Source organism: Gopherus evgoodei, chromosome 8, assembly GCF_007399415.2.
Source record: "Gopherus evgoodei ecotype Sinaloan lineage chromosome 8, rGopEvg1_v1.p, whole genome shotgun sequence".
Classification (NCBI taxonomy): domain Eukaryota; kingdom Metazoa; phylum Chordata; order Testudines; family Testudinidae; genus Gopherus; species Gopherus evgoodei.
The window spans coordinates 100,648,410-100,662,455 of NC_044329.1; the positions used below are offsets into that span (position 1 = coordinate 100,648,410).

The 14,046-nt window shown below is 43.0% G+C and overlaps 1 protein-coding gene across 11 annotated transcripts in view; it reads left to right on the plus strand.

Moving 5' to 3' along the window:
- The window catches only part of SSBP3 (single stranded DNA binding protein 3), a 143,367-nt gene that overhangs the window by 94,286 nt on the left and 35,035 nt on the right, over nt 1-14,046 (plus strand). For all 11 annotated transcript variants that reach the window (XR_004001652.1, XM_030573073.1, XM_030573075.1 and 8 more), the window contains one exon: nt 10,672-10,761. Coding sequence is in view for 10 of the 11 variants with exons in the window: in XM_030573073.1 (XP_030428933.1) it covers nt 10,672-10,761 (90 nt within the window). In the remaining variant the exon portion in view is untranslated. The remainder of the gene's footprint in view (nt 1-10,671; nt 10,762-14,046) is intronic.

Here is a 14,046-nt window from a genome sequence, read left to right on the forward strand (position 1 = left end):
ATGCCCAGAATCCAGCTGGGATCCTCTCTCCCCCACATTTCATTGAGCAAGCTGGCCCCAACCCACTCCTCCCTCTTCCCAGTAGATAACCCCTTCCTGATAGGTTTAGAATGGGACTTTTTGGGGTGGGGGGGAAGGAGACGTCTGCCCCACTCCTGACTCTGCTACTGTGTGCGCTTGGGCTAGCGAGTTTATCTCTGGGCTGTAGTCCCCGTCTATAGGCTGTTATGCTGCATTTGCAAAGAGTTTTGAGATCCTTGGGTACAAGGTGCTCTGAGAGTGCTAAGTATGTTTGCTTCTGAAGTTACAGCTGTAGTGGTGGATGTGAATATCTGGTTATGGCCAACAAGATTTTACCACCCAGAAGTGACTGTCAATAGGCATGTAACAAGATGTGATTTGCCTAATACTGCGTGTTTATTGAGGTTGGCAAAGAGCCTTTAACATAACTAGACAAATAAAAACAGCATGTGTGTATAATCTGATAATGAACATAGCTGCACAAAAGACTTCCTAATCTCGTGCTGTATAAACAACACTGTTTACCTGCTGTACCCCATCACAATCTGTGCCTTGCAAGTATCCATAGTAGGAAGACCCATCTCACATCCAGTTACAACAGATATGTCCTTATACGCAAGGGAGACTTTACAAAGGGCTGTTTTACTAATTGTCCAAAATATCAACTGTAGTGAGTCAGACTCATCAAACATTGAGTACTGTAATGCCCTTTGTGTCTGGGCCCTTGGCTCTTGCTTAGACACCCCCTCCCCCACCACCACCATCCCTTCAATCCATCCAAAATGCAAGCACAAATAGCCTTACCTTGCCTGGCTCTTTGGATCCCTTCAGCATCTTCCCCTTACCTAGAGATGTGGTGGATACTCCATCGCCTGAGCTCTTGAATTCAGGATTGGTTGTCATTCCAAAAGAGATGTTATAGCTCAAACAGCAATTTATGGGCTTAAGCCAGCAGCGATTGGATGAGGTTCTACATTATGCAGATCTGACTCTAATTGTCCCTTCCAGCCTTAAAATAGCTGAATCCCTTTTAGCATCAAATTTGAGTACTGCCACCTGGCACAAGTAGCTCCTCCCTGTCATTGTTTCTTTGCTACCCCTTCTTTGCTGTGCCAAGATATTGAAGTAACAGCTCCCATTCGCATCTGAGTCTTCCAGTCCTGCTCCCTACATTGAGCAAACACTACCAATTGCACCACTGCTCCATCCTCTTCCTTCACAATCTTCCTGAAAATGTAAAGGTGGGATTTTCAAGAGCCCTCCAAATGGGCCTAGCTGTGCTCCCGTTGCCGTCAGTGGGCATTTCACTGTTATAATGCATTATAATAGTATTACTCCTTTAGTGGGACCAGAGCGAGGCTAATGGGGAATGGTTTTCAAAATTCCCCCTCCCCCCCACGCGTTTTTTGTTTTAGCAGGCTTTATAACCGCCTCTATCAAATAATGAAATATATATAACCAACAGAAGCTATGAAACCAACTCAAAAAATGCACATTCTACTTCACCATTTCTCTTACGCCCCCTTCCCCAAACACACGTGTGTTGTCTGCTTAGGATTAGCTGTCAGCAGTCACCTTGCCATTGAGTATACTCTTGGCACTACAGAAATAACGTTGAACTCCGTTCCTTGATGTAGCACCCAAATTGACGCAACGAGAGCGATACCCTAGCTCTTGGCATCCTCAAAATGAAAACTCTTTCCCGAGCTCCTAAACACTTCAGACTGCTACAGTGCAGAGGGAAGTATTGGAAGTACTGGGCACCTGCAGATCCTACTGAAGTCAGTAGGAACTGGAGCCTTTCAGCACCTCAGAAAATCAAGCCAGTACTATAGCTTTTAATTTGACAAACTGGCTCAGTGGTAACATGGGTCCCTCTCATATGAAGAATTCCTCTTTAGCCAGAAAATGGATCAAAAGAGGGGGGGACATCTATGGGGTCATCTAGTCAGTGCCCCCAGCCACTGCAGGATTTTCCCCTTGGAGAAAGTCTAGAGGAGGGCAACATTAAATGATTAAAGATCTAGAAAACATGACCTGTGAAGCAAGATTGGAAAAAATTGGGTTTTATTTAGTCTGGAGAAGAGAAGACTTGGGGAGGGGGGCAATAAGTTTTCAGTACATAAAAGGCCGTTACAAGGAGGAAGGTGAAAAATGATTCTTGTTAACCTCTGAGGATAGGACAAGAAGTAATAGACTTAAATTGCAGCAAGGGAGATTTAGGTTGGACAATAGGAAAAACTTCTTAATTATCTGAGTAGTTAAGCACTGGAATAAATTGCCCAGGGAGGTTGTGCAATCTCCATTGGAGGATTTTAAGAACAGATTTAGATAGACACCCGTCAGGAATGGTCAGGTTATTACGTAGTCTTGCCTTGAGTGCAGGGAACTGGACTCGATCTCTCCAGGTCCCTTCCAGTCTTATGCTTCTCTGATTCTATAATCTCTAGTGCCTGGCCAGTCTAATGTTAAGTGTCTCTATCAAGGGGTACCTTTCCCTTTGAAAAGCTCTTGGGTAAAATATCTTTTCTGGATCTTCTGCCTAAATTTTCAGTTGTTCCTAGTTTCTTACCACCCCACACCATTCCTCTCCCTTCTGAACTCCGTTCTGTATTGCTGTAGTACCTAAATGTCCCAGTCAAAGTTGTACAAGCCCATAATAAGAGTCCCTGCCTTGGAGAGTTTATAATCCAAATAGACCTACAGTGGGTATGGGAGAAGTAGTAATAGTATTAGCTCAATTTTTTTAGTGAGAGACTTGGGCACAAAGAGATTAAATGACTTGCCCAATATCACAGGAAGCATATAATAAAGCTGGGAGCCAAACTCAGATCACCCATCTAGTCCCTTAACCACAAGACCATCCTCCTTTGCATCTTGGTGTGTGCACCCTTCAGGTAGTTGTGGGGATGAAGTGTAGCAGGAGAGAAGGCTAACCTAGTTGAAACACTTAGTTGATACTAGGCAATGCAAGGGGCTGGTAATGAATTCAGAGGTGAATGCTTATGGATAAGGGGCCACCCACCACTTGAAAAGATGCCCGTTTGATGTAGAGCATGTTAATGTGGCATCTGATGGCATTGTAGTGACTCTTTTTACTGGAGCCACTGCCAGTTCGTTCATGCCATGTGTTCTTGCAGAGCTGGTCCAAGGGCCCATGCATTTGGGAATGTAATGTTTCTGTAAGGCAGGGGTCAGCAACCTTTCAGAAGTGCTGTGCCAAGTCTTCATTTATTCACTCTAATTTAAGGTTTCGCATGCCGGTAATACATGTTAACGTTTTTAGAAAGTCTCTTTCTATAAGTCTGTAATATATAACTAAACTATATTGTTGTACGTAAAGTAAATAAGGTTTTTAAAGTGTTTAAGAAACTTCATTTAAAATTAAATTAAAATGCAGAACCCCCCCCGGGCTGGTGGCCAGACCTGGGCTGTGTGAGTGCCACTGAAAATCAGCTTGCGTGCCGCCTTCGGCACACTTGCCATAGGTTGCCTACCCCTGCTCTAAGGTCATAGGTAGGCTGTTGTATAGAGGGACCTTTTGTGTTTAACTTAGTGTTACTGGAGAGCAGAGGGGTTGAGGAGGAGAATTAAAAAGTAAAATGTTACTTTGCAGTCTTTTAAATCATTCATCAAGTGCTGGCCAATCTGGCGCCAATCCTGCAATGTGCTCAGGGCACTTGTGGGTTTTTAATTATTAAATTTTGCCAAGTGCCACATGTGCATGGAACTTTACATATAAACGGGGTGTGAGGGGTATGGATCATGGAAAAACAATTCTGGGACTTCATGGAAAAAGGGCACATGCTTGAAAACATTTGCATTGTGCCCCATTTACTCTGCTCCTTAGCTCTCGCCTAGAGAATGCAACACAACCCTCAGATTCGACCAGGAAACTGTATTAGCTAAATTAGACCAGGGGTCTATTTATGCTAGCAAAACGTATTTTGTGGTGCATGATGCTCTGCCATTGTTTAGGGCAGCCATGATGACTTTATTGCCAGCATGTGCTGAACAGGGTACGGTAAACTTGATAAATGAGTGTTTTAGCTGAGGTTGACCTAGGTCCCCCTACACAATGTTAAACCCATGTGTTCTTTGCCCATTGGCAGTGACCAGTCAGATCACAACACCTCTGCTCTCCATGGCGCACAGTTTTTCCTGTGGTGTAGATGGGCTCTGAAGTGCCCAGATATGAGAACTGTATTATTCTAAAATGCTTTGGGATCTGTTTAGCTTTGGGAGGTTTCCCACCAAGGGATTATGGTGTGCTGGAAATCTCTGGAAACCATAAAATACTGCCTGGCAGCTTTATTGCAATGCTGCCTTCTTCGGAGAGAAGCATTTTGTGTGATAGAGGGCTTTATAAAGGATATTTTAAGTGGATTTGCTGCAGTTTGGTGCTGGGTCTTATATATTTTCTCATTAAAAGCGTTCATCTGCTTTGCAGAGAAATTGCAATGTGTTCAGTGGGCTTGAATTAAGATTTCATGTCACTTCTAAAGTCTGACCTGCAAAGGGGAGAGAAATTTGGGCTTGTGCTCCCCTCCCCCCAGCCCTGTATTGTGTAAAGACAGGCTGAAATGGGTGGGTTTGTTATTCCCTGCTAGTTATTTTTAACTGTACGAATACCAGGAATGTCAGATCTGGTTCTTCCCTGTTTTATCTGGAGGATTCTGTTTCTGATGCACAGTTGCGTTCTCAGCCCTTAATTTGGGCTGAAGGGGTGTTGAATCCCTACGGGAAGGAACGTTTTCTCCTGAGTGGTTTACTTAGATAAGTGGTAACAAAAACCTAGGCTTTAAACAGCCTGGATAAACATCACTTCCCCCTGTCATTCAGCTTTTGCTTCCTTGTGCTTGTGATGTCATCCATAGTATTCCAAGGCACCGGCCGGTTTATCCCCCCGCCTCCCCCATTGTCAGGTCACATTTAAACGTAGGCTTGCATGGATGGGGCCACGTGTGTGTTGAAGGCAGCCTGGCTGAAGCACACCAGTGGCTTTGAATAGTGCTGAATTTAACAGAGGCTTATTTTTTGGGACAGCAGTGATGGGTTGTGTGGCTCTTTATGGCCTTAGAGCCATTTGCAAAGGATATGACACACCTGCAGGTTGTCTTAACTTCTACAAATGAGTGGGGAATTGGGGGGCAGAGGAGCGGTGAAGGTAGGAGATGGGTGAGAGAAACTCAATCAACGTAGCCTAACACTTTTTTTTGTCTGAGTTTTGGGGTTTGTTTTTTCCACTGGGACAGCAGTAGATGCGCTACCCCGGTGTACACCCTGTGTTGCACTGGGGCAGCATCATCTTATCATAAAGTGTAGGACTGGAAGGGACCTGCATAGGTCATCTTGTCCACTCCCCTGCGCTCCAGGCAGTACTAAGTCATAAATGAGAGGTCTGTTCTTGTGTGTTCTGTTTGGGTTGTATTTTGCTAGTTCCTCGAGGCCCTGATAGAGATCAGAACCCTATTGTGTTTACTGCCTATGTCAGGAGTGGGCCAACTTTTTGGCCCAAGGGCTACCTTGGGGTTACAAACCTGTATGGTAGGCCGGGTAGGGAAGGCTGGGCCTCCCCAAACAGCCTGGTCCCTGCCCCCTATCTGGCCCCTCTCACTTCCAGCCCCCTGACTGCCCCCCTCAGACTCCCTGACCCATCCACACACCCCACTCCTTGTCCCCTAACCGCCCCCTCCCAGGACTTCTCACCCCAACCACTCCCTGGGACCCACCCCCATCAGCCCCCCTGCTCTCAGTCCCCCGACTGTCCCGACCCCTATCCACATCCCTGCCCCCCATGCTTATCTAATCCCCCCTCATTCCCTGTCCCCTGACCACTCCATCCAACTGCTCCCTGTCCCCTGACTGCCCCTGAAAACCCCCTACCCCTTATCCAACCCCCCTTACCATGCCTCTCAGAGCAGCATGTTGCAGCCGCACTGTCTGGCCAGAGCTAAACACACGACTGCTCTGCTCTGCAGGAGCACGCTGCCCAGAGTGCTGCCCGCATGGCTGCAGGGACAGCCGGGGAGGGGCCAGGGGCTAGCCTCCCTGGCTGGGAGCTCAAGGGCCAGGCAGGATAGTCCTGTGGGCCAGATGTGGCCCATGGGCTGTAGTTTGCCTACCTCTGGCCTACATAGACAAGATGGACAATATGAATGAGATGGAAAACGAAGGCCCAGAGGGGTGAAGTGACTTATCAGATTACTCAGCAGGTTTCTTGACTCTCATTCCAGAGATCTCACAGGTAGATCACACACTCCCTGCAATATAAACTTTCCTCTAGGGACACCCTATAATTTTTTACTGAAATAATTTAAATAAAAAGAAGCCTTCCTGCCTGCCTGGGCTTCTGTGAGAGCCGATTATGGCCATCACAGTCAGTGGGATAGGGTGAGGCGAGGCCTGACTTCATTGTGTACAGCAATGGAACGTGGATATTTGATGACAAAATCACCGCTGGGCTCCTTAAATGTATGATCCACCAAAAAGGCTGCTCAGATGTTGTAACCAGTACTACAGAGACTGGTCTAGGTAGCACCTCCTGAGAGTTGACAGTTGCTATTAAACCTGGAATTTCAGGGTTCATAATCTAGTTTTGTAAATTGATGAGGTGGATTAATTTACATCAAAGTAATTTAAATCACTGACTTCAATCATGATATAAATCAGCAAGTAAATCACCAATTTTAATCATGTTTTACATTTGTACTTTCTTAGTTCTTCTCCTAAAGGACTGATTCTCATTAGTTGGTAACTATTAAAACATATTGATTTGCAACTTAATATAGCCTTTGCACTGTTTACTTACTTTTTGGCTAACCAGGAGGGGTTTGTGTATACACACTTATTTAAGCAGTTAAACTATGTAAGTTGCATTTGTTCAGATTCTTAATCTTTACATTTTTTTATTATGTCAGAAAATGGCAAATGCATTCCTTATTTACCAGATTCATTTTTTACTTGTGATTTTTTGTCAAGTTCTACTTGAATGGTAATTTAAATTAAATTAAAAATGCACTTGTTAGGTAGGTTCATTTAATGTAAAAAATTATGTGCTGGATACATTTTTTAAAAAAATAGAATATATTGGTTGTAAAGCTAACTGATCTATTAAACACCAAAAATGTTATCTCTAGCTAACCCATTGAACTGATTGTTTCTGGTCACCGTGCTCTTCAAGATTTTTAGAACTAGTAGAGCTTATCCTCTCACACCTGGTTTTTATTTAGATTCGATGAGGTGAACAAGCTCTACTTTCTTTTCAGCTCTGTTGGTTTCTTAACTTTGAACTGAACTGAGCTAGTTGAATAAACTGAATTCAAGAGAATATTCTCTCTGCACCTGCAGAAGAGGCTAAGGCTGTCCAAAAGCTGGTTTAATACTTCTGTAAGCTCTGGTTTTAGGTGCTTAGCGAGTGACCTCCACCAGTTTAGTGGTTTGCCGTCCTTTAAAACTTGGCAACAAACATGGACTGCTTAAAATTATTGTATTTAATTTAAATGACTTTAATAGATTATAAAATGTTTTTAGGACCTTAAGTCCATTTGAAATTGTAAGTAGGCTTGTTTTGTTGTTTTTTAATTAATTTAAATAAAATCTGATTTAATTTTTTTTAAATCATGTTGGTTTTTTTTACATTTGACTTTTTTTAATCCATCCTGTAAATTTCCTTTGGTCCAAATCAGCTTTGCAAGGGTGAAAGCAGTGGCTTATGATGTTTGCTGTGGATGGCTTTGTGGGAAGAGGTTGTTGCCATGTTCTGGCTAAAAGACATTTTAGAAGCAGCCCATCTATTTGAGATCCTTATTATTTGTAATGTTTAATAAAAATGCTTTATACTGATTTGGCTATAAAATGTAATGCAGGTACGGGTGAACTACAAACCCATACAATCTAAAGCCGCACTTGTCCCCTGCGTTCCCCCTTTACTAGCCAGTCCCCAGAACCATTCTGGAGCAAGTAATAGCTGCAACTTCACAGCTCACTGCATGCGACTGGTGGAGCAGGAACTGGCTGCCTGCAAAGGCAGAGAAACCTAAAACAAAAATCAGGAGTGCCAAAGTTCCTTCTAACTAACTTGTGCAGAAACCATCCTGTGCCCTCTCTAAAAGGGGTATTCCCCACAACCAGGCCATTATTTCTTCCTTCAAAAAACACTTGCAGAATAATGATCTCATGCGTATGAGGGGCTTTATGCTCAATAGTTAGTTTTCAGTCTTGCTGCTCAGTATTACTGTGTTGGGTTTTGTACTTTGCATTGGTTACACGGCCTTTTCTCAGCAAGGTGTAAATAGCTTGGCAGTTTCAAATTACACTGAACTGAAACCCAAGCATACAGGTTGTTAGCCTTGGGGCAAATTTTCTACCAAAAACTGAAACTGGCTTAATTTAAGAACGCTGTTAAGCTGGCTTCGCTCCCCTTTGTGTTTTAAATACATCCATTGATGCTTGGAGTGAAGGACCAAAGAGAGAGAGGCTATGGAGGAGAGGTGAATTCAGTTGGCTGATGTGCCAACTGTCATATGGGGCCTTCTGAACCCAAACTCACTACCTGGACCCTGAATCTGAGGGTTTTTGTTGGCTGAAATTGGGTGAAATATTGTGGTGTTTATCAGCTAGTTCCTGACTTGTCATAAGGTTTACCTTACCCATTTGAATGCCTTCCGAGTTCCTTGTTTCGTTCAAATTATCATAATTTATGTGATGGCAAACACTTGAAGAGATGCTGTTTACCTTTTTAAAATGGGTTCTCCAGCGTTGCTCTCTCTAGAGAAGTTTTGGTGGGAAGAGGAGATTTGTAGGTGTGGGACTTAAACCAAGAGGAAAGAGGATCTTACTGTGTTTTGCTATCTTGTGGGTTTTCCTTTGTAAATGCCATTTAAATGACTGGAGGAAGAGAGTGATAGTTCTGTTATGTAACGTCAAGTACACAAGTTCGTCGTAAAAATTCAAAGGAAAGTAATCACTGATTGCATTAAACTCGATCACACTGGCTTTCAAATTACTGTGATCTTTAAAATGGCACTAGAAGTATTGGCTCTTTTGTCTACAGATAAATGAGCAACAGCAAAACTTTTAGAGCAAAATGATTATTCCTGTCCTAGCAGGGACATTTTCTGTCAGCTGTGGTGTTGAGGGAAGAAATCTTTCTTTTCCTTCTGAGTAGCAGCAGCCTTACATAATGCTGCTCCTTTTTAAAGCAGAAGCTGCCACTTACATTAGGTAGCAGGCTAATTCAGTGTGTACAGCTATCCTTTTGACACAAGCAGAATCTGCCAAATTTAAACTAAGATCCTTCCATTTTTTTTCCCATAGGTGAAAGGCCAAAGTGGAGTGATTGGTTCATAAACTGACAGTGAATACTCGCTTGTTTAGTCTTGGAGCTGTTTATCTTTACCTACCGTCTATAAAAACGACCAGTTCACCCAGCAAGGGTTCTGTTTCACGGCCCACTATGGGGCTGATCTGCATGCCAGAGAATTCCCCTTTGCCCCACAACGTATATAATATAGAGGGAGTAAATATTAATGCGGTTGCTAAATGGGAACAAGAATTATCGAAGTAACCTGCAGTCTCTGCTGTACACAAGGGTGAACAAAACCAAATCATTTATCTACCAAACAAAGGCTTTCAGCAGAGCCACTTGAAGTTCAGGAATACCATCCAAGCAACTAAAATATAAGGAAATGCACGGGCTTTGTGAAGGGCCTGGAGGGAAGGGGCTGTTTGGGGAGCCGAACACTGACGGTTATTAGAAGACACCATACTGGAAAATAAATAATAAAATGGCACACTTGCAAGGTGGGGGATGCACCTTCTTGGAGGACAGAGCAAAGCAGTGCAGCAAATCTGGAAGAATAAAGCAGACTTGTTAAGTTTATTTTTTCAATAGTTCCAAATTTGGCACATTAGAATCCAAAATCAGATTCTCCAATGGATTAACAATACTAAATATTGTGGTTATTTTTTAAAAAAGCCTCAGTTTTTGCAGGGCCATGAACAGGGTGCAACATGAGCACTTCCTCTTGGTTGTTAATGGATAATGTGAACTGCATTCCCAGAAGCATGCTGACCTCAGAGAGAGAGAGAGAACACTAGTGCAGGAGGAACAAGGAAGTAAATAAATGGCAGGGGGTGGGGAGAGAAGAGGGTGTTAGGTCAATTGGAAGCCCTGAATAGTGGGTTCAGAGTCCTCACTGGTGATCTCTGAAGGGAAAATCAGTAGGGAAAGAGACATAGCAGCTTTTGTTCCAAAAAATCTTGTAGTTTAAAATTAAAAAAAAAAAAAATCTATGCTGATGCGTCACCTGAGGGCATCTTTGCTGATTTCTTTTGCCATGAATGATGCTGTTGGATTTCTAAAATATGTACTTATCATAATTACATGGATGGTGTAGAAAAGTAATTTAAAAAGTCACTTTAGGGTTAATCCCTGCCTTTAGTTGCACCCAGGCATAGAGCTGACCTGAGCAATATTTGGTCCCAAGATATGTTCTGTGAATGCGCATAGAGGGTTAGGGTTGATTTCATACCCCTTTGATGCTATTAGTGATTAGTCGTGGGTTAATTGGTATAGTGAGGTATGGCAGGAGAGGTTGCCTTTTAAATCTGACATGAAATCAATTTGTCCATCTTTGTTTCCTGCAGAGCGCAGCTGCAGCACCAAGTCCAGTACTAGGAAACATTCCTCCTAATGATGGAATGCCAGGCGGTCCCATCCCTCCAGGTTTCTTTCAGGTAGGTTTTGAACTTCCTGATTCTTTTTGGTGGTGTTGCATGTGTCTCCTTGGCTTCTTAATGTCAGCATTGCACTTCCAAGAGGATCCCAGAAAATAGTCTGCTGCTTTCTCTTGATTAATTTTTTTAATGAAAAAAGCCAGAAATAGTCAATCAATTGTAACATTCTGCTGCTATTCCACATTTTTTTGTAAGCACAGCAAATTACTCACTGATTCTTTTTTTTACAATTGATATTTTTCCAAAATTGCTTTTTGGAGGGAGAAAGGGGAGTAGAGATTTTATTTTATTCTTCGGTCATAACGGGCTTGTGCATAATTCAAAACATGCTGGATTTTGGTTCTTGGAACCTTTTCCCTCTGGTTAACCACTTGATTTTTTCCAACTGCAATCACGGAACGCATTTAACAAACACTAGCTTAAATCGTAGCCACAGGCAGAAGCAGATTCAATATGGGTCAAAAATCCTTGCGTGTCAAGGAGACACCTTGTAAGAATTTGTCTGTCAGAGTTCTATAAGTGTCCTCTCCATTTCCATGGTTCATTTTCCTTATGCCCTGATTCAAGACTTGGCAATATAATCTATGCATGATCCTAATAGGAAGGACTTTAAAGAGCATTTGGAATGGAAGCTTTAAGATTTATTATGTGTAAGATGTTTTTAGATTCTCTGAAACCTCTTTATATGCCATGTATATGTACTGGTTGCTTCAATGTGAAATCTTGGTGTGTTATGATCTTATTTCTTAAGGAATAAGTGCTTGTTCATGTAACAAATGAGCTGGCTGTCGGTGGGTAATATTTGTTCTGACCAGTTGCTGTTGTTATCTGGGTTCATGATTTGTATACAGGAGAAGTTCTTGTGCAATAGACAGCTTTACTTGATAAACTGATCGTGATTTGTTGTGGCAGTATTGCAGTTGATGTGCATGCGTGGAGAGATGGGATTTTTTTTTAAACAATTCCCCATTTCCTCAACTCGCTTATGTCAAAATAAGAATATTTGAATATTGATTGACCTGTTTCAGGGTTACCAAGCCTCTCTGATACTGGAGGAGACAAAGAGAGAAGAGATAATGCCTCACAGATTATAGCTGCTGCCAGCAACTTCAGTTCTGTTCCCCGTACATGACAAATGTGTTTTCCGGGGTTTTAATTTGCATTCTGCTGAATGAGGAATTGGTCCCTACCTGTCCCGCCCCAGCCTGCAACCTCACACCTCTGTGGGGTTCCAAATTTCAAAAAAGTTGGAGCAGATCGAGAAGTAACACATTTTATTTAATCAAAGTGGATGTGGGGTAGGAGTGAAAGAGGGAATTTAAGCATTTCTTCCTTCCTCTGGTTTATAATGGCCCACAGCTCTAGTAGCCTTGGTGGGCAACAGGGCTCCCTCCATGTGATTCACTTGTCACAAGAGGTGCTTCCCTGAAAGCTGCCCTCCCACCCCAAATTCTACCCCACACATTTCCTTCCCCGAAAGCACCCCCAGCTGCTGTCTCCCTCACCCCTGGAAAGGATGCCACTTTTAGCAGGGTCTGAACTTTGTACCAAAACCACCTTAATATTTTTTTTTAGGTGTTTGGATTGTTTCCACTTTTGGATATGCTGGAGACTGCAAGTTCTGCCTGCTCCAGCAGTCCTGCTGGGGGGCTTCTGTGTTGAGCGGTTAGCTACTTTTCAGTTATTTCTTATCTTTGTAGCAGAACAGAACACTGAGTTGGAGAGTGCAGTGTCTGAAGGGACACAGGAAATGCAAAGGATTGAAGTAGCTAGGATTTCCCTCCCCGACCCATATGTCAGCCTGGGCAATAGACTGACTAGTCCACTAGCAGATGAAGGCAAGGAATAGAACCAGAAGGTAGTAATGGCTTAATGTGGAATCCGATCACTGAAGGCCATTGACTTGGTGTAATATAGGGGGTGCTCTGATAGTGACCTAATTGTTTTCCAGACTTGACCTACTACCTTGGATTTTGTCTATTAGTGGTTAGTATGGATTCCAATAACTTCAAAATAAAAATTCCATTACAGAATAGTATTAATCTGAACAGCACCTCAGAATCATAATCTGGCCTCTTCCCCCAGTGAGCTTAACACCAGATACAGGATATTCAGGAAAGGAGGAGCTAGGGATTACTGAGGATACCAAAGGAGGAGGGATTGCCTTTCAAAGCTAGCTTTTAGCAGGGTTAGAGGAGGAAGAGGCCTGGCCTATGAAGCCAGAGAACTAGTTCCAGGCATCAGGGGAAGCATGGTAGGAGGCACAAGGCCAAGAATGGGAAAAGGCAGACAAAGGAGGGAAGGGTCATGGGGAACAATGAGATCGGCCCTGCCTGTCTCTAAGACCTGTAGAGTTGTCAGTGAAGATTACAGGGGGGAATAAGGAGGTCCGTTTGGGGCGTGATTGGTTTAGAGATGACAGTGGACATCTCCTCTTTTTGCTTTGTAGGAGAGACTGGAGATAGGGGGACAGATTTTGGGTGTATTGAAATAGAGGTGGTGGTTGAAGCCATAGAGTCATTGGGAGGGAGTAGATCTTAATATAGCACGCACAGCTATGAGCCCAACAGGCTCTTAATTGTAATACTGGTATGAGGTTCTCCTAGGGCTGATGAGGTTTGTAAAAACTCTCATTGTGAAGCCATTTTCACTATAGCCTGTGGGCCAAATGCCTCACCAGCAGAGTTTTGAAATATAGTTGTATCCAAGATGATGGCAGCCCTGGGAGACTACTGGTCCCAGCATGCAATGCCCCAGCTGCAAGCCACAACTTTGTGTTGGAGTTTGTGGTGGAGAATGCCTACAGTCTATTCCATTTTATAAAAATTAGCTACAACCTTTCATCTTGTGGCAAATGGTAAATGCAGCCTTCATTTGTGCAAAGCTTGGACACACTTGATGGTAAAGCATTGCCATTAGATCCCTCTTGCTGCCAGGCAACTTGCCAAAAATGAAACACTTTAACAAGTGCCCTGTACACATATATGGGTTCAGAATGTTAATGAACTGGTGGCAGGAAACTCTCATGTTTGTCATGTGACTGTACTATGGTCACATGGATGGTTACCTGCTAAAATTCCTTTCCCCTCCTAATTGTGACCTATAGTACAAAAACATTTATTTTTTCCTTTCACTCATCTTCAAAAGGTCAGGGAAGCTCTTCCTATCTTAGTTAGAAAGCTAAATTTATGCCTAATGTCAACAGCAATAGACTAGATCTCTCCTGTTCCTTGCAATGGACAAAAGGCTTACTGCTCAAGAGCAACAAACAAAAGTTTAAGGCCT